This window comes from Callithrix jacchus, chromosome 20 (assembly GCF_049354715.1).
Source record: "Callithrix jacchus isolate 240 chromosome 20, calJac240_pri, whole genome shotgun sequence".
In the NCBI taxonomy this organism is placed as follows: Eukaryota; Metazoa; Chordata; class Mammalia; order Primates; family Cebidae; genus Callithrix; species Callithrix jacchus.
In genome coordinates this window covers 7,137,036-7,161,960 of record NC_133521.1, presented here as the reverse complement: position 1 = coordinate 7,161,960, position 24,925 = coordinate 7,137,036, and the positions used below count along the sequence as shown (strand labels likewise).

The 24,925-nt window shown below is 43.9% G+C and overlaps 1 protein-coding gene across 2 annotated transcripts in view; it reads right to left on the bottom strand.

The window, feature by feature from the left end:
• The window catches only part of C20H16orf78 (chromosome 20 C16orf78 homolog), a 28,442-nt gene extending 25,068 nt beyond the window's left edge, over positions 1-3,374 (bottom strand). For both annotated transcript variants that reach the window (XM_002760928.5, XM_035282021.2), the window contains exon 1: positions 3,089-3,374. In XM_002760928.5, coding sequence (XP_002760974.2) covers positions 3,089-3,238 — 150 coding nt within the window. In that variant the 5' untranslated portion in view covers positions 3,239-3,374. The remainder of the gene's footprint in view (positions 1-3,088) is intronic.
• Positions 3,375-24,925: the final 21,551 nt, after the last annotated feature.

Below are 24,925 nucleotides of genomic sequence, written 5' to 3'. Positions count from 1 at the left end.
TCCATGAATTATGGGGGGCAGATTATTATGCAGAGTGGGAGGAAGGGAAGTTTCGATAAGCCATCTGGGAGTGTGGAAGGAAGCTGTGCAAGGGCCTGCTCCATGTTGCAAGTTGCCTTCTAAGGAAGGTGATGCTGGTTAGCTTTGGGGTTTTGTTTATGTTAGTGGAGAAACAGCACAGTCAGAGCCAAGGCAGCCTTTTCAGGCTGTTAGGAGCTAGGATGAGACATCTCCTCCAGGGTGGACCCTTCCACAAGCCCCCACTCAATCCTCAGCCTCCCCTGAGGTGTCACCTGAGTAGCTCCCCACACAGGCCCAATTTTAGGGAAAACGAGCGGAATTGACATGGTAACACCTTAGACTCAAGGAAACTGCAACATTCACAGATTTAGCATCCTCCATGGCTGAGACTTCAAACCTCAGGGGTCTTTGCTGATGCCAAATGGCTCACAAGGGGAAATACATAAGGGGAAATACTATGAGTAGCCTGTTGGGGGAAAAGCTTGGATGGCCAGGCCAGACACCAGGAGAGAACAGAGGAGGCCACAGAGGAGCCTGAGTGGTGCAGATACACCCCAACCATTTCACTAGAGGGTCCCCCACCACCTGCTGCCATGTGAGACCTGTCAGGACACATCATCCTTCTTTTAGAAGCTTCTTTAAAAACCCAGATGCTCTGACAGTGATAATGATGCTTGATGACTTAATTATATTTCCCATGGAAACTTGCTCCCTCTCTAGGTCCAAAGTTATTTACAATAAAGCCACGTTTAAGATAAAGCTGTTAAAATGTGATTATTAGAATCTTATCCTAGTAAAAGGAGATAGACCTGAACATATTAACCATGGAAGTGAATGTCATTTCTGTGATTGATATTAAATTGGGTTTAGAGAGACCCAGAAGTCAAGCTTCCTGTTTGACCTCAAATCAGGGCAATGAGTAGGCTACCCGTAAATCATTAGCATCTTAGAGTAAAATATGTTTGTCAGATGTGTCTGATGGAATTGGCACTCAAGATCTTTCTGACTATAAATGGTAAGTGATATGGTTTGGAGCTACGTCTCTCCCCAGATCTCATGTCAAATTGTAATATCCAGTGCTGGAGGTAGGGTCTGGTGGGAGGTGATTAGCTCATGGAGGCAGTTTCTCATGGTTTAACACTACCCCCCTTGGTGCTGTTAGGAAAGTGAGAGTTCTCATGAGATCTGGTCATTTAAAACTGTGTGTGGCACCTTGTCCTCTCACTTGCTCTGGCTGTGGGAAGTGCCTGCTCTACTTTTGCCTTCTGCCTTGATTGTAAGCTTCCTGAGGCCTCCCCAGAAGTGATAGCCCCTATGCTTCTCGTAGAGCCAGTGGAACTGTGAGCCAATGAAACATTTTTTTAAAGAATAAATTACCCTGTCTCAGATATTTCTATGTAGCAGCGTGAGAATGGACTAATGCAGTAAGTAAGCACATCAACAGAATGGAAGCTTTCCTCAAGGGCAGGTGCTGACGTGGGTAAAGCAGAGGAAGTGGAGGCAGTTATGGGGAGTTGGCCTAAAAGACCCCATCCATTTGGAAATTAGATAAATCTCAGTTTGAGCCCTGGCTCTGCCCTTTATTACTTCTGTGACCTCAAGAGAATGACTTATTTTTACTTTCCTCATTCTTCAACTGGGGGTAAAAATGATGCCTCCCTGGTAGCCTGCCTGGGAGCAATTGACTGAATAACACAGGTAGATGCTAAGCACAGGGCTTTGACCACAGTAAACATTAAAAGTCCGTGATGGGATGAGCATTGCCAATAGTAATGGCGTTTTTCATTCATTTTGCTCTAGGGTCAGGAGATTCAAGATCAGGTGGTATCTTCTGCAGAGGACATCACTTTCCAAAGGCATGGCTTGGTTTTTCATAGATGATGGGCCTTTGGGGAGCTCTAGGGAAACTGAGGCAAACTTGGTTGCTATGGTTCTTGGAGAAAGAGACAAGGGCAGGTTAGAATTCGCTTGATGTAGGGTAGAAAAGAGGAGGTATGTTAGCTGGAGTCACAGTTGCAGTAACGGCGGTGAGGAATCAATGTTCTTTGACTCTGAAGGTGTCACAACATTGGGAACAAACACTTTCTCTTCAGAGTTTCATCCCCTTTGTCCTTTTATAAGTAATCTTTCCTGCCTTTAACACTGCCAGGCATACCTCCATCCACGAAGCTTGCAGCTGACCCACACCACTTTACTTTAAGTTGTTAAGCACAAACAATTAACTTGCTCGTTATTCGTCTTATTCTAAATGCTAATTCTAGCCTAACGAGATCAGTTTAGATTGTGAGGTCTGACTTCAATTGACAGGGGGTGGATACAGATTGAGGGGTGGCATTATAAATAAAAACCCCTGCTTTCCTTTATTCATTGTGCTCTTGTGATTGTGACTGACACAGGCAGCACCCGTCTGCAGAAGTAAAATTGCCTTGCTGAGAAATTTTTGGTTGAAGTGCTAGTTCTTCTTGGTTGCAGTGAGCACCTGTTTCCAACAACAAGCAAGGAAGTAGCTGAGGGCAGTAGGAGGATCCCATCCCGCAACACGGAGACCCTGGCAGCCACTGCCCCTTGGTCCTTTTAGAATCCTGACCAATAGCAACATTTTCCCAGCTTGACTAAACTTTAGACAGATTTCTTCCTGACGATAGGCCACTGGCCTACTTTTTCTTAGAGCATTTCCTTTAGAAAATTTGCACATGTAAATTTTTTCTCTGCCCCTTTGAGATATAAATCTCTTAGCCTCTTGTTAGTTTTATAATCCAGGAATGTTTTTCTCAAGGACCCAGAAGGACCCTTTGAAATGGAATCATCAAGAAAGATTGCACCCCGTCTCTCAGTCTCTGTGAGAGGATGGGAGCCTAACTTTGATAAGCACAAATTAGCAACACACAGACAGCCTAATCATATTAACTAACCTCCCGTTAACGTCCTTGGGTACTTCTCCACTAGCTTATCCCAGCACCTTAAAAGCATCCTGCCTTTTGTTTCAGGAGAGTCAAATTGAATCTCTCTCCCCTACTGCAACTGTCTTGAATAAAGTCTCCTGCAGTTTCTCTTGGATGGTACCCACCTCGGGAGTTTGTTTCTTCTTCCCCTGCCTCCGCTCGAGCCACTCCAGCACACGAGTGAGGTCAGACAGTTGCCTCTCCTCAGCAGTCTTCCACATAGATTTCATCTCTGTGGGCATTAAATTCTTCAGGTCCACGGGTTGCTCTGACATTGTGGAGTCTTGCCAGTGCCTTGGGTGGGAGGCAGTTGGCACTCTTGCACTCTCTTGATCCCTCTGTCTGGAATGGACCGCCTGGTGACTCAGAAGGTAGGGTGTGGCCTCCAGATGTGAACATAAAGGGCAGAGTGAGCCAAGACACTGGGAGTTTGGCCTTAAAGGATGGAAGGGCTGGGGAGTGATTGTGAGGTCATTTCCTGGCTTGGTAGCTGGCTCTGGGGTCAGAGTAGAGGTGGGACATTGGCCACTGCTCCTCTTCAGGTACTATATCTCCTCTGGACTCTGCCACAGCCTCCTTACAGCCTCTCCACCTCCACTCCATAGAGATCTTACTAAAATAAAGGGCAACCCATGTATCTTACTTTCTCAAAAACCTTCAGTGGTTCCCTGTTGCCTATCCAAAAAAAAAAAAAAAATCTAAATTCCTTGGTTTGGCATCCTATCCTTTCTGTAGTGTATTCTAATTACAAGAAAGCTTTTTATAAGCCCAATTCATCTCTGTTCATTTATTCATCCAACATGCAGTTATCAGATACCTACTAAGTACTGAGAATGGTGCTGGGGATACAATGCAGGAGAAAAACAAAGGCAGACCTCCTAAAACATGCGGGCTATTGGAAAAGACAGGGCAGATAATTACCGAATGACTCCATAATGACAGGTGAAGATGAGTTCTCAAAGAAAGGAATGTAATTCTCTGAAAGGCCATGGCAATGGAACTAGACTTGGAGGGGTTGGTAGGTGGGCCATCTTTGAGCTCTGGGCTAAAGGGTAAATAGACTTCCATAGGGCTGCTGTGGTCTGGACATTTGTGTCCCTCTAAAATTCATGTGTTGAAATCCTTACCCCCAAGGTGATGGTATTAAAAGGTGGGGCCTTGGGAAGTAATTAGGTCATAAGGGCAGCTCTCTCATGATTGGCATTGGTGCCCTTGCAGAAGAGACTGGAGAGAGTTCCACCATGTGGAGATGTGGGAGAAGGTGTCACCTATGAACCAGAAAATGAGTTCAGCACACACAGAATCTGTCAGAGCCTTGCTTTTGGACTTTCTAGCTTCAAAACTGTGAGAAATAAATGTTGTTTATAAGCTACCTACTTTGTGGTATTTTGTCATAGGCCTAAGTGGATTAAAATAAGGGGTTTGGACCAGAGACATATGCTTATGCAAAGGCCCTGTGGCAGGTGGGAAACATGACTCTAACAGCAGAAGGTGAAGGTGGCTAGAGTACCAGGAGGTAAGAGGCGATCTACAGAGGTGGGCAGAGGCCAGGCCACACAGGAACTTGGTGGCCACAGTTTCATCTTAGACTGAGAAGGGAAAGGGAGCAAAAGAAAAACAACAAAGGAATTCAAAGAAAGGGGAGGGAGTGGCATGGTCAGGCTTCCCTTTTTTGCTCAAGTAAACTTCCATTGAAGGAAATTGCGTATACAGAAATGTGCTAGAGTCACAAATGAAGATATCTAAGTAAACAGTACCCTAAAATCTCCCCCACAGCCACTGGTTTCATCATCTTATTATCCAGTTTCAAACTTTTTCTGCCTGTTTTTGAGTTTTATATAAATGAAATAACATACATGTGGTGTTTTACATCTGGATTTATTACTTTTACAATATATTTGTAAGATTTTAGAAATAACAAATTATTTTGTCTTTGTTTATGTGGTAATGTCTTTATTTTACCTTCATTCTTGAAGAAAGATTTTCTGGATAATGGAACTCTTGGTTAACAGTTTTTTAACACTTTGTATATGTCGTGTGACTGCTTTTAGCCCTCCATTGTTTTACATGGGAAGTCAGCTGTTAATTGTATTGCTACCTCTTGTAGTAATGGAATTTTTCTCTTGCTTGTTTTTCACTTTGTTTCTGCTTGCTATGATGTGTTTAGGTGTGGATCTCTATGTATTTGTCCTACTTGAGGTTGACTGAACATTTATGTTCCTTATTTGTTTTTTTCTTGAGTCAAATTCTGAAATTTTTGGCCATTTTTTTCCGCATATGCTTTCTGTTCCTCTCTTTTTGTTTTCTACTTCTGGCTTTCCCATTATACATCTGTTGGCTTGATGTTGTCCCACTGGCTCCTAAGGTTCTGTTCATTTTTCCTCAATCATTTTTTTCTCTCTGTTCCTCAGATACTTTCTTTCTTTTTTTTTTTAATTTTTTATTGCATTTTAGGTTTTGGGGTACATGTGCAGAACATGCAAGACAGTTGCATAGGTACACACATGGCAGTATGTTTTGCTTCCTTTCTCCCCTTCACCCACATTTGGCATTTCTCCCCAGGCTATCCCTCCCCAGCTCCCCCCTCCCACTGGCCCTCCCCTTTTCCCCCCAATAGACACCAGTGTTTAGTACTCTCCTCCCTGTGTCCATGTGTTCTCATTTTTCATCACCCACCTATGAGTGAGAATATGCGGTATTTCATTTTCTGTTCTTGTGTCAGTTTGCTGAGGATGATGTTCTCCAGATTCAACCATGTCCCTACAAATGACACGAACTCATCATTTCTGATTGCTGCATAATATTCCATGGTGCATATGTGCCACATTTTCCCAATCCAGTCTATCATCGATGGGCATTTGGGTTGGTTCCAGGTCTTTGCTATTGTAAACAGTGCTGCAATGAACATTCGTGTGCATGTGTCCTTATAGTAGAACGATTTATAGTCCGTTGGATATATACCCAGTAATGGGATTTCTGGGTCAAATGGAATTTCTGTTTCTAAAGCCTTGAGGAATCTCCACACTGTCTTCCACAATGGTTGAACTGATTTACACTCCCACCAACAGTGTAAAAGTGTTCCTTTTTCTCCACATCCTCTCCAGCATCTGTTGTCTCCAGATTTTTTAATGATCACCATTCTAACTGGCGTGAGATGGTATCTCAATGTGGTTTTGATTAGCATCTCTCTGATGACCAGTGATGATGAGCATTTTTTCATATGATTGTTGGCCTCATATATGTCTTCTTTTATAAAGTGTCTGTTCATATCCTTTGCCCATTTTTGAATGGGCTTCTTTGTTTTTTCCTGTAAATCTGTTTGAGTTCTTTGTAAATTCTGGATATCAGCCCTTTGTGAGATGGGTAAACTGCAAAAATTTTTTCCCATTCTGTTGGTTGCCGATTCACTCTAGTGACTGTTTCTTTTGCCGTGCAGAAGCTGTGGAGTTTGATTAGGTCCCATTTGTCTATTTTGGCTTTTGTTGCCAATGCTTTTGGTGTTTTGTTTATGAAGTTCTTGCCTACTCCTATATCCTGGATGGTTTTGCCTAGATTTCCTTCTAGGGTTTTTATGGTGCCACGTCTTAGGTTTAAGTCTTTAATCCATCTGGAGTTAATTTTAGTGTAAGGTGTCAGGAAGGGTTCCAGTTTCTGCTTTCTGCACATGGCTAGCCAGTTTTCCCAACACCATTTGTTAAGCAGGGAATCCTTTCCCCATTGCTTGTTTTTGTCAGGTTTATCAAAGATTGTATGGTTGTAGATATGTTGTGTTGCCTCCGGTGCCTCTGTTTTGTTGCATTGGTCTATATCTCTGTTTTGGTACCAGTACCATGCTGTTGTGATTACTGTAGCCTTGTAGTATAGTTTGAAATCCAGTAGTGTGATGCCCCCCGCTGTGTTCTTTTTGCTTAGAATTGACTTGGCTATGTGGGCTCTCATTTGGTTCCATATGAAGTTCATGGTGGTTTTTTCCAGTTCTGTGAAGAAAGTCAATGGTAGCTTGATGGGGATAGCGTTGATTCTGTAAATTACTTTGGGCAGTATAGCCATTTTCACGATATTAATTCTTCCTAACCATGAACATGGAATGTTTCTCCATCTGTTTGTGTCCTCTCTGATTTCATTAAGCAGTGGTTTGTAGTTCTCCTTGAAGAGGTCCCTTACGTTCCTTGTGAGTTGTATTCCAAGGTATTTTATTCTTTTTGTAGCAATTGTGAATGGCAGTTCATTCTTCATTTGGCTTTCTTTAAGTCTGTTATTGGTGTAGAGGAATGCTTGTGATTTTTGCACGTTGATTTTATATCCTGAGACTTTGCTGAAGTTGCTTATCAGTTTCAGGAGTTTTTGGGCTGAGGTGATGGGGTCTTCTAGGTATACTATCATGTCGTCTGCAAATAGAGACAATTTGGCTTCCACCTTTCCTATTTGAATACCCTTTATTTCTTTTTCTTGCCTGATTGCTCTGGCTAGAACTTCCAGTACTATATTGAATAGGAGTGGTGAAAGAGGGCATCCTTGTCTAGTGCCGGATTTCAAAGGAAATGCTTCCAGTTTTTGCCCATTCAGTATGATATTGGCTGTTGGTTTGTCATAAATAGCTTTTATTACTTTGAGATACATTCCATCGATACCGAGTTTATTGAGGGTTTTTAGCATAAAGGGCTGTTGAATTTTGTCAAATGCCTTCTCTGCATCAATTGAGATAATCATGTGGTTTTTGTTTTTGGTTCTGTTTATGTGGTGAATTACGTTGATAGACTTGCGTATGTTGAACCAGCCTTGCATCCCTGGGATGAATCCTACTTGATCATGATGAATAAGTTTTTTTGATTTGCTGTTGCAATCAGCTTGCCAATATTTTATTGAAGATTTTTGCATCTATGTTCATCATGGATATTGGCCTGAAGTTTTCTTTTCTTGTTGGGTCTCTGCCGGGTTTTGGTATCAGGATGATGTTGGTCTCATAAAATGATTTGGGAAGGATTCCCTCTTTTATGATTATTTGAAATAGTTTTAGAAGGAATGGTACCAGCTCCTCTTTGTGTGTCTGGTAGAATTCGGCTGTGAACCCATCTGGACCTGGGCTTTTTTTGTGTGGTAGGCTCTTAATTGCTGCCTCGACTTCTGACCTTGTTATTGGTCTATTCATAGTTTCAGCTTCCTCCTGGTTTAGGCTTGGGAGGACATAGGAGTCCAGGAATTTGTCCATTTCCTCCAGGTTTACTAGTTTATGTGCATAGAGTTGTTTGTAATATTCTCTGATGATGGTTTGAATTTCTGTGGAATCTGTGGTGATTTCCCCTTTATCATTTTTTATTGCATCTATTTGGTTGTTCTGTCTTTTCTTTTTTATCAATCTGGCTAGTGGTCTGTCTATTTTGTTGATCTTTTCAAAAAACCAGCTCTTGGATTTATTGATTTTTTGGAGGGTTTTTCGTGTCTCTATCTCCTTCGGTTCAGCTCTGATCTTAGTTATTTCTTGTCTTCTGCTAGGTTTTGAGTTTTTTTTGATCTTGCTCCTCTAGCTCTTTCAATTTTGATGATAGGGTGTCAATTTTGGATCTCTCCATTCTCCTCATGTGGGCACTTATTGCTATATATTTTCCTCTAGAGACTGCTGTAAATGTGTCCCAGAGATACTGGCATGTTGTGTCTTCATTCTCATTGGTTTCGAAGAACTTCTTTATTTCTGCCTTCATGTCATTGTTTATCCAGTCAACATTCAAGAGCCAGTTGTTCAGTTTCCATGAAGCTGTGCAGTTCTGGGTCGGTTTCTGAATTCTGAGTTCTAACTTGATTGCACTATGGTCTGAGAGACTGTTTGTTATGATTTCAGTTGTTCTGCATTTGCTGAGGAGTGCTTTACTTCCAATTATGTTGTCAATTTTAGAGTAGGTGTGATGTGGTGCTGAGAAGAATGTATATTCTGTGGATTTGGGATGGAGAGTTCTGTAAATGTCTATCAGGTTTGCTTGTTCCAGGACTGAGTTCAAGCCCTGGATATCCTTGTTGATTTTCTGTCTGGTTGATCTGTCTACTATTGACAGTGAAGTGTTAAAGTCTCCCACTATTATTGTGTGGGAGTCTAAGTCTCTTTGAAGTCATTAAGAACTTGCCTTATGTATCTGGGTGCTCCTGTATTGGGTCCATATATGTTTAGAATCGTTAGCTCTTCTTGTTGTATCGATCCTTTTACCATTATGTAATGGCCTTCTTTGTCTCTTTTGATCTTTGTTGCTTTAAAGTCTATTTTATCAGAGATGAGGATTGCAACTCCTGCTTTCTTTTGCTCTCCATTTGCTTGGTAAATCTTCCTCCATCCCTTTATTTTGAGCCTTTGTGTATCCTTGCATGTGAGATGGGTTTCCTGGATACAGCACACTGCTGGGTTTTGGCTTTTTATCCAATTTGCCAGTTTGTGTCTTTTGATTGGTGCATTTAGTCCATTTACATTTAGGGTTAATATTGTTATGTGTGAATGTGATACTGCCATTTTGATGCTACCTGGCTGTTTTGCCCGTTAGTTGAGGTAGATTCTTCATTATGTTGATGGTCTTTAGCATTTAGTGTGATTTTGGAATGGCTGGTACTGGTTGTTCCTTTCTATGTGTAGTGTCTCTTTTAGGAGCTCTTGTAAAGCAGGCCTGGTGGTGACAAAATCTCTGAGTACTTGCTTGTTCACAAAGGATTTTATTTTTCCTTCACTTCTGAAGCTCAGTTTGGCTGGATATGAAATTCTGGGTTGAAAGTTCTTTTCTTTAAGGATGTTGAATATTGGCCCCCACTCTCTTCTGGCTTGTAGTGTTTCTGCAGAGAGATCTGTTGTGAGTCTGATGGGCTTTCCTTTGTGGGTGACCCGACCTTTCTCTCTGGCTGCCCTTAGTATTTTCTCCTTTATTTCAACCCTGGTGAATCTGACGATTATGTGCCTTGGGGTTGCTCTTCTTGCAGAATATCTTTGTGGTGTTCTCTGTATTTCCTGCATTTGAGAGTTGGCCTGTCTTTCTAGGTGGGGGAAATTTTCCTGGATGATGTCCTGAAGAGTATTTTCCAGCTTGGATCATTCTCTTCGTCCCCTTCTGGTACACCTATCAAACGTAGGTTAGGTCTTTTCACATAGTCCCACATTTCTTGGAGACTTTGTTCATTCCTTTTTGTGCTTTTTTCTCTAATCTTGGTTTCTTGTTTAATTTCATTGAGTTGGTCTTCGACTTCTGATATTCTTTCTTCTGCTTGGTCAATTCAGCTATTGAAACTTGTGCATGCTTTGTGAAGTTCTCGTGTTTTTCAGCTCCTTCAATTCATTCATATTCCTCTTTAAGTTATCCATTCTTATTATCATTTCCTCAAATCTTTTTTCAAGGTTCTTAGTTTCTTTGCATTGATTTAAAACATGTTCATTTAGCTCACAAAGGTTTCTCATTATCCACATTCTGAAGTCTAATTCCATCATTTCATCACAGTCATTCTCCATCCAGCTTTGTTCCCTTGCTGGTGAGGAGTTTTGGTCCTTTGTAGGAGTTGCGGTGTTCTGGTTTCGGGTGTTTTCCTCTTTTTTGCGCTGGTTTCTTCCCATCTTTGTGGATTTATCCACCTGTCGTCTGAGTAGTTGCTGACTTTTCGATTGGGTCTCTGAGTGGATGCCCAGATTGTTGATGATGAATTATTTCTGTTACTTGGTTTTCCTTCTACCAGTCTAGCCCCTCCACTGTATGACTGCTGAGGTCCACTCCAGGCCCTGCTTGTCTGGGGTGCACCTATAGCAGCTGTGGAACAGTGAGGGATGCTACCAGTTTCTTTTTCTGCTATCTTTGTCCCAGAATGATGCCTGCCAAATGTCAGTCTTCTGGATATAGAGGGGTCAGGGAGCTGCTTGAGGAGACAGTCTGTACTTTATAGGAGCTCAAGTGCTGATCTGTGAGCTCTGTTGTTCATTCAGGGCTGTTAGGCTGCTACATTTAATTCTGCTGCAGCAGAACTCATAAAAAAATCCCTTTTTTTCTCAGATGCTCTGTCTCGGGGGGTTGGGGTTTTCTTTATGTGTCTGTTGTGCTGTCCTGCCCAGCTAGAAGGCAGTCTAGTCACTGTTTGCCTGCCGAGGCTCCGCCCTGCTGGTGTGAGGTCTGCCCTGTTGCTGCAGTCTCAGCCCTGCTGCCACAGGCTACGCCCTGAGGCAGAGTCTCTCTGTTGTGGCGGGTTGCCTCGGCAACTGCAGGCTGCGTCAGCAATGGGAGTGTACCTCAGTAGGGGTGGGTTGCCTCGGTAATGGCAAACGCCCCTCCCCCACAGAGCTGCACCATCCTGGGTTCAGCTGTGCCTGCAGTGAAACTCTCCACCTGGAGCGTTTGGAATTGTTGTTTTGTTTGTCCCACTGCCCTGGCCCAAACGCCATTTCCCTGGAATCTCCTGGGCTGGCTCACTGTCCAAGTCCTGTTCAATCAGATGGATATGCCAATCTGCCCTCTCAAGTCTCAGATTGCTGGTTCAACAGGGCACCCGGACCAGTAAGCTTTGTGTGGAGAGCTGTGGAGTGCCACTGCACTGCAGCACCGGCCGCCAGCTGCACCAGCCAAAACCACTTCACTGGCGTCCCACGTCTCTTTTATACCTGGGAATTTCCCTGTTCTGTGGGCAACAAAGATCCGTCTGGAAATGCGGCCCTGACTCACCCTCCGTGTGTTCACCGAGAGCTTCAATCCTGGGTTGTTCTCACCACGCCATCTTGAGTCGGTCCTCTCCTCAGATACTTTCTATCATTTTATCTTCAAGTTCACAGATCCCTTCCTCTGCCATATATAATCTGCTGTTATAGGTCTTTACATAAAATTTTAATCTATGTTATGCTTTTCAACACATTTCCATTGCTTTTTTAATCATTCCTCTTTATTTAGAATCTTTCTGTGCTGACTCTTTATTATCATAATTTTATTTAAAAATTTAAACAGTTATTTGAACATATTTCAAATAGCTATTTGAAACCTTTGTTTGCTATATACAGAATCTAGGGAAACAGAGACAGGTCCTAATTTCTGCTATTTTCCTCAGTATGTGTCACACTTTCCTGTTTCTTTGCGTATCTTGTAATTTTCTATTGAAAACTTGGCATCGAAAATATTGCAATGGATATGTTAATTGATATGTAATGGATATGTTAATTTTCTTGATTTAGCTATTCCATAATGTATCATTATGTTGTACAACATTAATATACACAATTTTATTTGCCAAATAAAAAAATCATAGCAACTTCGGATTCTGATTTCCCTCACTCCATGGTTTATTGTGAATTAATGAATTGCTATCTTGGAATCTGGGAATCTCATCTTCTCTATTGTGTGAAGCTGCTGAGATTTCTGATGAAATTTCTAACATTCTTGCTTTTTAAAAATATTTAAGGCTAGTTTCCTAAGCATTATCTCTGTGTTTGCATATCTAATTGGACAGAGATTGTTCTCAAACACCTTAAATGTGTAAAGCCATCTGTGATCTGCTGATGAATCTATGTGTGGGTAGGGGAGCTGAATCAGTTATCTTATTGCTGTTTAATGTTATCTCAAAGTTTAGTGGCTTAAAACAAAAGTACATTATCACAGTTTTTGTGGGTCAGAAATCTGGGTGTGCCTTAGCTGGGTTCTCTGATTCAGGCAACAATCAATGTGGTGACTAGGTTGCAGTCATCTGAAGGTTTGACTGGGGAAGGATCCTCTTCCACACACCTCATGTGATTGGTGGCAGGATTGAGTTCCTTGCAGGCCATTAAACAGAGAGCATTACTTCTTTGCTGGCTGTTGGCAGAAAGCCACCTTTTATTCCCTGTGACATGTGCCTCTTCATAGAATAGCTTGTGACATGCAGCTTGCTTCATCAGCATAGCAAGGGGGAAGACCCAGAGAGAGAGTGAGAGCAAGGCAAAAGTCAGTCTAACCTTGGAAATTACATCTGCCATTTTTGCCGCATTAGAATATGATTTACTAGAAGCAAGTCACTATGTCAGCTGCACCCAAAAGGAGGGGATTACACAGGGCACTAATACTGAGGGGAGCATTAATGAGATCCATTTTAGAAGCAGCCTACCATAGGAGCACATTCAAACTTCAGGACATTTTCATGCTTTCTCTATCTTTTGCTTTCTGCTGGTCTCTTTGACATCTCCTCTGTGTATCTGTGCAGCCTCAGAGCTGGCCAGCAGAGTCTGGCTAGATTGGGCCCTTGACTGTTTCTGCTGTGCCAGCATGTGGCTTTAGCCAGAAACATTTGCCCAATCATGGCCACAACCTCAGTCTAAAGGACCTTTTGGTCCTCCTGCTTTTCTGCCTTGGTAACTTTTACTTAAACCAACATGGCTGCCAAGAGGGTATGTTGCCCAGTGCTCTAAGTCAAGTAAGCTCCCTTTAACCATAGCAGAGAAATTTCCCCTCCTCCCAGTCTGCCCCACCCTGGAGGAGCCTCCCTACTGACTTAGCTAGAAGCAGGAGATGGAAGCAGCTTTAGGCTAGAATGCCACCGCTTCTCACTGTTACTCAGATTTCTGTAGCTCTCAAGCATAAATGTTGCTCTAACTGTTGTAAGCCTTTGGTTGATTTCCAAAGTGCTGCGTGATGGTTTAAATCAATGTTGTTGAGCTTTATAGTTGCTTTTTGGGAAGAGGATTTATTATCTCTTTACTCAGCCATAGAAAATGTCCCTCGCTAATGCCCTTTTAATACCCTCTTTGCTATTTGGAAATGAAATTCATGTAAAACTTATTTGCATACATACATTTTTAAAAGATTGCTAGAATCCCCTAAACTAATATAAAAAAGAAAAATTTTTAAATACAGTCTCCCTTTGGGTGTATTTCAATATTATAATGTCTGGCCACAACTAAAATAATAATTTAGTCATTGCACAATATATCATCATGCTATTTATTATTAACATATACAACTTTATCTGCCAATTAAAAATATTGTAGCAAATCTGGATTATAATTTTCCCCTAAATAGAATCTTAGGATCTCTATTTTTATGTTCACACTGGTCAGTTCTATTGACCAAAAACAGAAAACTCTATAATATATTTAAAGAGGTTTATTCTGAGCCAATATGAGTCACCATGGCCCAGGGAACAATCTCAAAATATCCTCAGAACATGTGCCTGAGGTGGTCAGGTTAGTTTGGTTTTATAGGAAGACAGAAGGTATAGGTAAAGGTATAAATCAATACATGTAAGATATATATTGGTTTGACCCAGAAAGGGGTACATCTTGAAGTAGTGTGGAGTGGTGCTTACAGGTCATAGGTGGATTGAAAGATTTTCTGATTAGCAATAGGTTGAAAGAGTTAAGCTAAAGACTTGAAGTCAGTAGAAAGAAATGCTTGAGTTAAGATAAAGGGGGTTGTGGAAGCCAAGGTCCTTGTTATGTAGATGAAGTCTCCAGGTAGCAGGCTTCAGAGAGAATAGATGGTAAATGTCTCTTTGTAGACCTTAAAAGATATCTGACTCTTAGCTAATTTCTTCTAGATCAGGGAAAGACCTGGCTGCATTAATTGAGGTTCTTTATAAATGCAAACTTTCCCCTACAAAAGATGGCTTTGTAGGGCCATTTCAAAATATGTCAAATAAAAACCTCTTGGGATAAAATAGTTTAATTTCCTTTAGGGTCTGCTATCTGTCATGTGATGCTATATCCATGTCGGGTTGGAATTTGATATCTTATTGCTAAAGAGTCTGTTTTGTGAAACTTAGAACCTCTATTTTAATGTTAATGCTGGTCAGTTGTGCCTAAACTCCATAAGGGAGAGACTATACTGAGGCGTATTCAGTCTTCCTGTATGTCAAGGCCAGGAATTCAATATTCAGGTTTTTTATTGTTTTGTTCCAGAGAGGTCTGTACAGTGAATTAGGTGGACTTAGGATTTTATTTTTGGCTTACAAAGGTAATCCGTCCAAATTTCCTAAGTGCCCCTTAGGGAATGGTACAACCCCACTGAAAACTAACAGCATAATCAAAACTGTCTAGACTCTATTTCTGCAGTTCTGGTGGGGGGCAAATTCTGTTTTGAAAATTTTCCATGGCTGAAAGTTTATCTTCCAAGGTTTATTTTTTTCCCCCGAACATTCATACAAACAAATCAACTTTGAAAGAGAAATATACTTTCCTCAAAAGATATTAACCTTGGGCTGAAAAGCTTTATTACATTTTTTTCTGACTGGAACATCTCAGAGACTGGTCATGGAAGGGAAACAGAAGCCCAGGTGAGTTTCCCAATGGGAAGGAGAGGCAGAATGGGTCTGGAGTGGCTTGTCCCAGGGACTGGAAGGCACTTTTGTTGGGCTCCTGGCATCCTGGGATAAGGGTGTATTTAGAAAGCATCAAAGTCAAACCATGATGGTAGTTATATCTGCAAGAGTAGAAATTTTCTTCCAATGATTTGGGCTGTTTAATCTCTCGGATAACCTCCCATTTCACAAATGGCTGCTAGTATTAAAACTTGAGAAATATCCCTGGCTTTTCTTATTTTCCTTTCTTTCTCATTTCCAGATTCAAACTCAAGTAGAAGCTCTTTTATGGGCCAGTCTCTCCAAGAAACCTTCTCTAATTTTTATCCTGAAATCCTTTCCTTCTACTGAAGGCACAATGCATATTGACTAAAAAAAAAAAAAACAACTTCAGCTGAATTAAATGTAAAAGCATTTAATTGAGCAATGAATGAGTTGTGAATCAGGAAGCTTCCTGAGAGAGAGTAGGCTCTGAGACTCCAGCACAGCCACATGGCAGAAGATTTATGGACAGAAAAAGGAAAGCAACATACGGAAAGCAGAGTGAAATACAGAAGCAGCTGGATTGGTTACAGGTTGGTGTTTGCCTTATTTGAATATGGTTTGAACGGTGGGCTACATTTGATTGGCCGAAACTCAGTAATTGGCACAAGTGTAGGCTATGGTCTGTTTATACCTCCATTTGTTATAGTTCATGATGTACAGAAAAATCTTTAAGCCAAAACTTAAAATGTGTAAGGAAGCAACTTTAGGCTAAACTTGACTTGATGATATTGGTATTTATTAATGTCTACCTTGTACTTAATTGCATTGCATCTGTGTTATTATTTGTGAGCCCTTTAAGAATAAATACCACATCTGGTTCATTTCCACATCACTTAAGAGGTCAAGCACAGGGTCTGCCACATAGCAGGTGCTTGACAACTATTCTTTTGTGATAATAAACAAATAGCAAGTCAATGCACAAGTGAATGACTGAATTATTCAAATGAAACATTGAGTAGATAAAACCAGTGAGGGCATCAATCAATGAGTTAAGGTTAGAATGAATCACTCCATCAATATCTGTACTAGTTAAAGCACTTTTACATGCAGAGAACAGAAACCTACTCAAACTAGCCCAAGTAAAAATAGCACTAGGAGAGGACAGGCTATTGCTTAACAGCTCAACACAGTGTTTCTCTGTTGAGAAGGAAAGAAGTTTCCACAAAGACATGGAAGTAATAATGCTGTGTGAAATGGGTTGGAAAGCCCACACCTAAAATTTCCACCAGAAAATTTTGCTGATAATCTTAGAACACAAGGCCTCAGGGTACATAGCTGGGCCTCAGGGTACTAGAACCAGAAACAGAACAGACGGGAGACAAGGCTGGGGACTCCACATCTCTCTCATTCCTGTTGGTCTGTCTGTCTAGCTGTTGTGCCTTCTCTCCTTTTATTCTGACCTTCTGCTTCTGTCTCTGTCACAATCAGTGTCTTCTGGATGATGTACCTACATTCTTTTCTTCACAACGCATAAGCGCCTACCACTGTAACAGTGAAAAGGAGGTCTAGCATGACTAACTCTGTTTTGCTCCTAATATCCCTCCTCATGTGGTGATTATCTTTTGGGTTAACTGCTTTTGCTTAGCTCTGTATGTAGGCCAGGCCAAGTATGGGAAGAATTTTAGCTTTTAGTTTACCTTTAAAGCTAGGATGACAATAGCCCCTTCCCAAAACTGACCCCTGAGAAGATAAGGAGGGTGTACACATGAGTAATACTGTTTTGTTGAAGATTTATGGGAGTATTGTGACCTAACCAAGGACAAAGAAAGTTACCCTTGCTGCTGCACAGATGTCTGTAGTCATTAGTCACCTTTTGACCTCCACCCCCTCTTCCTCTCCCCTTTCCCTAACACTAAAGGAGCCCCATATTCATATGAGCTTCAGATGTCTTTAGGACACTAGTCTGTCATCTTCTTGGTCTGCTGGCTTTCTGAAATAAAGTTATTTTCCTTGCCCCAAGACCTTGTCTCTTGACTTACTGGCTATTGTGCTGTGAGTGGTATGAGCTTTGGCCCTGATGGCACCAAAAGTTGCATTTTTTTATTGGTTCAAATCCTCCCCCAACACCTCCTGAAAAGAAGGAAATCTAAAGGACTCAGTCCACTCTCTTTGGCTCAGACCTAGTTTTCCTTGGGGCAGATGTTATACCAATCTTATCAAAGGTAGTGGGGGGTAGGCAGAGGCTGGCAGGGCACAGTCACATGGTCTGCTCCCATTCAGCAGGTCTGTGGGTGAGGGAGGGGGTAATAAACAGGCACAAATACATCCAACAAGTGAATGAATGAGTGAATGAACAAGATGTGGGAGCAAATCTCAGGCTCCATCACCCAAGGTTTCTTTCTCAAATCTGCAGAAAAGACCAGCAGCTACATGTTCTAGAAGGCTTTCCCCTGTCTTCACAGCCAGCTGGAGGCCTTGCGGAGGGTTGGGGTGGGTTATCAAAATTCCACTCTTGCAAATACAAAGTATTAGCTCTCTCTTTCACCTTTTAGAGACAGGGTCTTGCTCTGTCACCCAGGATGGAGTTCAATGGTGCAATGATAACTCACTGCATTCTTGGAGTCCTAGGCTCAGGAGATCCTCCCACCTCATCCTCCTAAGTAGCTGGGTCTACAAGCATGTGCCACCATGCTCAGCTAATTTGTTTACTCCTGGCCTCAAGTGATCCACCCACCTCATCCTTCCAAAGTGCTGGGATTGCAGGCGTGAGCCACTGTACTTGGCCTTTCTCTGTTATATTAAAAGACACCAAAGGCCAGGCCCACCAGGCCCCAGATGGTCATCTGGTACTATTAGGCATGAGTGGGGCAGGAGCAGGCTCTCCCCCATGCACTTGGGATATTGAGTGATGGTTTGGCAATGATCACATTGCCTCTCTGTAAGTGATACATTGGCAGCTGGCAGTAGGGAAAGGATTTCTTGATGGTCCACACCTGTTGCATTAAAAAGTGTTAACTGAATGCAGGCAACAGGGAATAGCAACTTCCTGGGCATGTGCATTAAGATGAAATGGTGGAGTATAACCTCCCAGGGGCACACCACCAGAAAAAGGAAGAAAGCCTCAGATGGGCATGTGTACAACTTCCTAAACACACTGTGTGTGCTCACCTCCCAAGAGTAAGGGGGGGACAGTGCACATGGGCAGCCCACCCTAAGGGGAAAATCATGGGAAAAGGGTATAAGACACCAGAGGTGAGCTATATGAAGACTTTTCGTATCTATTTTGCTAGGTCCTTGTTCTCAAATTCAAGTGTGAGGCAGGTGACATAGAGGAGTGAAGCTGGCTGAGTATAAGGCAGTAGGGAGTGTGTGGGGTGGAGTAAACTGTCAACCACATGCCCTTCCTAAAAGGGTGGCTGTCGCTTGGTCAGGCGGTTGTGAGCCTCTGGGAAGGGGAGCCCAGTGTGACCAGGTCTTCTGATTTTTTTTGGGAAGCTAGAAATTTTGATTTGTATGTGACATTATTGGAAACTGTCTTAGTTCCTCCTGTGTTGTTATGAAGGATACCTGAAGCAGAGTAACTTATGAAGAGGTTTATTTGGCTCACAGTTCTGCAGGCTGTACAAGAAGCATGTCAGTGGCATCTGCTTGGCTCCTGGTAAGTCCTCAGGAAGCTTGTATTCATGGTGGAAAAAGGGAAAACCAGTATGTCACATGGATGGTGAGAGAAGGAGCAAGACAGAGAGGAGGAGGTGTCAGGCTCTTTTAAACACCCAGCTCTCCTGTGAATCAATAGGGAGAGAACTCACTCATTAACTCAGGGGTGGCACCAAATCATTCATAAGGGATCCACCCCATGACCCAAACACATTTCACCAGGTGAAACGTTGGAAATCACAGTTCAACATGAGATCTGGAGGGGACAGATATCCAAACTGTAATAAAAACAAATTTGAAAACAAATGTTGGCGGAGAACAATGGCACATGCCTACAGCACCAGCACTTTGGGAGGATGAGGTGGGAGAACTGCCTGAGACCAGAAGTTCTGAAGCCAGCCTGGGCAACATAATGAAACCCTTATATCTCCAAAAACAAAAAAAGATTAAAAAAATTAAAATTAGCTGACTGTGATGATGGTGTGCACCCATAGTCCCAGCTACTCAGGAGGCTGAAGCGGGAGGCTGAACACAGGAGTTCAAGCGTATAGTGAGCTATGATTGTGACACTGCACTCTAGCTGGGCAATGGTGAGATCTTTGTTTTCTCTTTTAAAAAATATATGCTTATTTAGTGTTTTATTTGGACAAAACTCATGATCCTGCTCAGGCCCACAGGTAGTCTTTGCCTTGTTCAACCCTCACCACAGCTAGGAGGCACATCAGGCCAAGTGACTGCAGATGAAATTAAGGCACAGAGATGAGGAGGCTACTTGTTCAAGTCTTTGGCTGGGAATAAGAATAGTCAGGACTCGAACCCTGTCCTCCTGGCCCCCAGTCCAGTGGGGTTCCACAGGAGAAGAGTTTGAGAAACAGGGCTTAGGCAACAGTCATCCCTCAAGGATGAGGGGGCCTTGAGAGCAGAGAAAGGTCTGAACATATCTTCAGCCCTGGGGTGTGCACAGGGGTGAAATCCACCGGATTTGTCACCTTGATGCTGCAGAGCTCCTGAAGATGGGACAGATGCTTGTTTTTATTTTATACTACTTTTTGCTGTTTTAATATCCAGTATCATTGCAATACACAAAAGCCATCTAAAGAATGTATAATCTTATTAGAGAGAACTGGTTTCCCAGTGGCTGGTCTAAGTTCCAGAAAAAAGCCATTGGTGCCCTGTCTCAGCAGGGCACCTCGGGGGTGGCTCTGACTCTTAGAATGCCACATCTGCCCTATTTTCTAGGACATTCCAAGCAAATGTCTCAATTAGGCCGCAGGATGGATGTGCTGTGGAGTGTGCTGTGATTTACATATTCAGAGCCCTGCGTCTCTTTTGCCCTGGAAATTTGTCCTTCCTTTGCTCAGCAGGGCCCCTGAGGAAGCTATTGGTTTCTCAGGAGGCACAGGCCTTGGGGCTGGATGCCTGCGAGGGTGATGCTAAAGACCAGGCAAGTAGCAATGTGCAACTGTGGAGATCAGGCTAATCCAGGAGCCAGGGATATGATATGAAGCCCTGTGTCCATTCGCTGGATGATGTTGGGTTTGCTATGCAGCCTCTTTAGTCTTGCCCTTCCACTATGAAGCGAAAAGGACTCAATTAGGGGTTAAAACCTGCTGCAAGTTGTATTAGTCTGTTCTAATGCTACTAATAAAGACATGCCCAAGACCAGGTAATTTACAAAAGAAAGATTTAATTGACTCACAGTTCTGCATGGCTAAGGAGGCCTCACAGTCATGGTAGAATGTGAATGAGGAGCAAAGCCACGTCTTACATGGATGGTGGCAGGCAAGAGAGCTGGTGCAGGGGAAGTCCCACGTGCAAAACCATCAGATCTTGTGAGACTTAGTCACTACTATGGCATCAGGGGATTCACTGACTCTGTTCCTTTCCCTGGGGCCTCCTGATCACATGACTATAGGGAGGCCAGTTTTTCATAGACCTCGGCTTCCTCGTCTGTAAAATGGCACTAACATCAGCCTTGCTTCTCTTGTGGAGGTGCTCATGAGACAACTGAGGGCTTTTCAAAGTTGCAGAAACTCAGGTCACATGATAGCATCATGATCATAGCATCAGAGTTAAGAGCACAGGCTCTGTAGGCAAATCCACCATGTGCCAACTGTGTGACCTCAGGCAGGTTGCTTAACCTCTCTGGTCTAAGTTTTCTGTTCTGTAAAATAAAGTCAATAATAATCCCTATTCTGAGTAACTGTGAGCATCTAATGAGATATCTCTATCATGTGCCAGGCACACAGTAAATGCTTCATATGGGCCTATGATGACCAAGGGTGGGAGTAATGCTAAAATCCACAGACTGATGGCTCTGGGAAGGCCAGACCAGGGGGCCAGTGAAGGGGGATAAGCACAGAAACGGCTTCAGCAAAGTCCAGGTAATGGCCTCACCCTGGTTCCTCCTCCTGCAGGTCATCAGCACCACAGCTGGAGCAGCAGTGAGGCAAGAATCCAGGAGGAGGTGCTTTGGGGCTGGGCGTAGGCTCTTGGAGGGTTTGTCCTGCTGGGCACGATGACTCAGGGCTAATTTCCCTCTGTTGCACTCTTCTAGAGAAAGCTCAGTCTGGTAGCCTACAAGTCAAGCCCACTGGGTAGACAGAGGGTGGCTGACCTCAGATTCTAGGCAACTTGATCAAGCAGGGGCGATTTAGTCTGGACACCTTAAGCTAGTCCTGCTTCATACTGATAGCTTGGTTGACAAGTCCCAGCCTGGTTATAATCAATGTAATTTAAATAGTAACAACCCCCCACCCTCTACTGCCCTCAGGGGAGTGGCCACTTACAGTGCATACTGCAGGAAGGGATACTGGTGGCTGGCTTTCTGTTTTGTAGGAAGCCATCCTGAAGAACCAGCTTTGCAATTCTCTCCTTGAAAAGAGAGAGGCCTGGGTGTGAAGTTTCTGTACATAGCAGTGGGGAGAGGAGGCTGAGCTGACCCCTGCTCCTAGGTGTCCCAGCTTTCCAGTAGTTTGACTCTAGGATATGAGTATTGGGTTGAGAGTGAGGGTAAGGACTGGGATTCACATCTGGGGTGTGATGTGGGGCTGATACTGGTTCTAGAATGCTGGGGTCTTATCCGCTGCCGGGCACTGGGCTAGACGTTTCCATGTATTTTCTCATTTAATTATCCCAATAAACTGGCAAAAGAGGTGTTATAATCCCCACGCAATAGCTGGACAAATCAAGTGTCAAGGAGGTGAAGTTGCTGGCTGAGGTCCCACCAGTGGCAGGGAGTGGGGTCCCCATTCCTCTTGCTTCTCAGGAAACTGGAATTCTTTTCCTCATTGCATAGATGAAGAGGCTGCAGCTCGGGAAGAGAAGCAACGGTCCCACTGCCAATCAGTGGAGTCAAGAATTTAACCCACCCCTCAGGCTTCGAATCCACAGCCCTTTTTAGTCAGCCCGGTGGGGAAAGATTTCATGGTGGAACTGCCGGCCCCTTTGAAAAGCTTCACACAGGTGTTTGGCCACTTCTTGTGCCCAGAGGCGTCTCCTCTACGCAGTCCTGCAAAGGACAGGCCAGCTTTTCTGTCCCCTGGCAGGGGCCGCTGGAGTGTAACAGACATGTGTATGGACTCAGGGGTAAGGTCACTGGGATTTGAATCCCAGCTCTGCCATTGGGCATCTTTGACATATACAGAAACAGCAACAACAAAACCCTCTCTGCCTCCCTCTCCTCCTCTGTAAAATGGGATAAAACAATATTACACATCTTATAGATCACTGTTTAGTGTTCTGAAATCAGGCCATAGGTGTGAAGTGCTTACAGCAGTGCTAGGCCTATGGAATTGCCAACCGCCATTGTTCTGGTGCACATGGACAGCAGTGTGGGGCTGGGTTCCCATCCTTGAGCCCCCTCCACTCCCTGGGTCTGAGTTTCCCTGCTGCTGCTCAGTTTCTTAGCACCCACTCGCCTCCAGTTCCAAGTCTGGGATTTTGATGCCCCAGAGGGGTTTCTCAGTGACCCAACGCAAGCATTCATCTTTTGAGTGCGTGGGACACACAGCATCATACAGGTCTCCCTCTGTAGCTCATGAGCCCATGTGCTCAGCACCCCCCGGCATTCTTATGGCTGAACTTATTTCACCTCCTCCCTTCACCTTTGCTGTCAAGGCATCACTGAAAGCCTGTGGGTGCCAGGCCCTGCACCAAGGATAGATGCTGCCCTGCAGGAGCTCTCATCCGGAGGTGGCTTTGCCCTCTCCAACCTCCAGCAGACAGCAATGTCGGAAACGTGTGTGGTTTGGTGGGTGCTACTGGCATCTGTGGAGCTCTGCTAACTTAGAATGTAACCTAGAGGAAGCTCTTACCTGACTTTTTGTGCTGCCCCAGCCCTCCCTACCCCAAGGCCCTGTGGCTGTCAGTCCCCAGCTTTCTTCACCTAGAAAGATCATCTGGGACAGGGGAGCCTAAGCCACAGATGACATTTCTGGCCCTTCCTTTCTTTCCTATGAAGAAGTGTCTCTCTGCTTTGCAAGCTAACAGTGTTGTTAACGTTTCCCACATGCTTACTGTGTTCAAAACCTTTACACAGTTTTTGTAATGAGTAGTCCTCATCACCACCCTGGGAGGCAGGTGTTATGATTAATCCCAATTTTGCAGGTAAGATAATTGAGGAAGAGAGGTTAAACTCGTGTCTGTGGTCACACAGGCAATAGGAGAACTGTGATGTGTACTCCAGCCAGGGATGCTGCTGAACACCCCACCAGGCCCGGGACAGCCTCCAGGACAAAAAGTTATTCAGCCAAAAATGTCCGTGGCGCTGAAGTTGGGAAATTCCAGTCTGTTGGACAACATAGACACGTGGCCAAATGATTAAATTAAATGTGAGGAGGCTACAGCAGAAGGAGGGACAGGATTATTTCGAGGTCCAGAAGTGGGGGGAATAACCGCATCAGAGGGAAGCGAAGGCAGTGGCCGTGGGGGAAGTGACAACATCCCTGTCTCCTCCGTGTCTTTGATATGTTCCCCAGCTTCAGTTGACTTGTCAAGGCTGCAAATACAGCCCTCCTGACGGTTCAAGCCCCATCTGCCCTGGTAATTTCATTTGTACCCCTGGATCCAGCCATGCCTGAAGTCTTGTACGCTCTGGTAGGTGCCTCTACGGGTCTCTATTCCTTAGACTTGTTTGAGTTTAGTTCTAATAAATAGATAAGCATTATATTAGAAACACACTCACAGATCTTGGGCAGAGTTTGCGTCTCCCTGACGCGCCTGATGGCTCCAACTCATAGCTGCTGTCTTCCTTCTCCTTATAGTGCATTATTTATCCTATGGTTGGTGGCTTCTGTTAGTGGCAGCTGCCGTCCCTGCAGCATCAAAATATCCAAGCATCAATGGAGCGATTGAAGTGTTCCATCAGCCCGGACTGGGGGAGCCATGATCAGATGTGGCTCGTGGAACAGCTGCCCGTGCAGGGCTGGCAGTTAATTAAAAGCCCCACGCACTTAGTGATTAACTAATCACAGCATGGTGGCAGTCGGCGAAGCCGCGGTGACTTTTCTGCTGGAGTCAGCTGAGAAGCTCCAAATGTCTGCCTTCCGGCTGCCGGTAGCAGCAGGGGGCTTTGGGAGCCCTAGTGTAGGCGTCCCAGCAGTTTATGGAGCAGATTCCCAGCTGTGCCTCTTGTTTAAAGCTTACAGGAGAAAGAGTGAAAGGAGACCCTGGTGGGAGGAGGAAGGCGTGGCCATCACTGCAAGGGCTGGGCAGGGTGGGGGCTGGAGAGGAAGGGATAGGGTGCTGTCAGCATTTGGAGACACTCTGCAGGTAGAGGCTGAGCCTGATGAGATGTCAGGAAGGTGGCAAGGAGGGAGGTAGTTGGCCGTAGGTCCTGGGCGGAGTCCTGGGAGAGAGGACACAGGACTCTTTATCTCAGGGCAGTGTGGTCCAAAGGTTAAGGGCGTGCTAGAACCAGACTGCCGGAGCGCACACCGCGGCTCTGCCCTTACTGCCCGGATGACCGTGGACACAATTGTTAACCTCTTTTGCTCAGTTTCCTTACCTGCAAAATTTGGGTTAATAATAACACCTAGTTCCCAGGTGGTGGTGAAGAT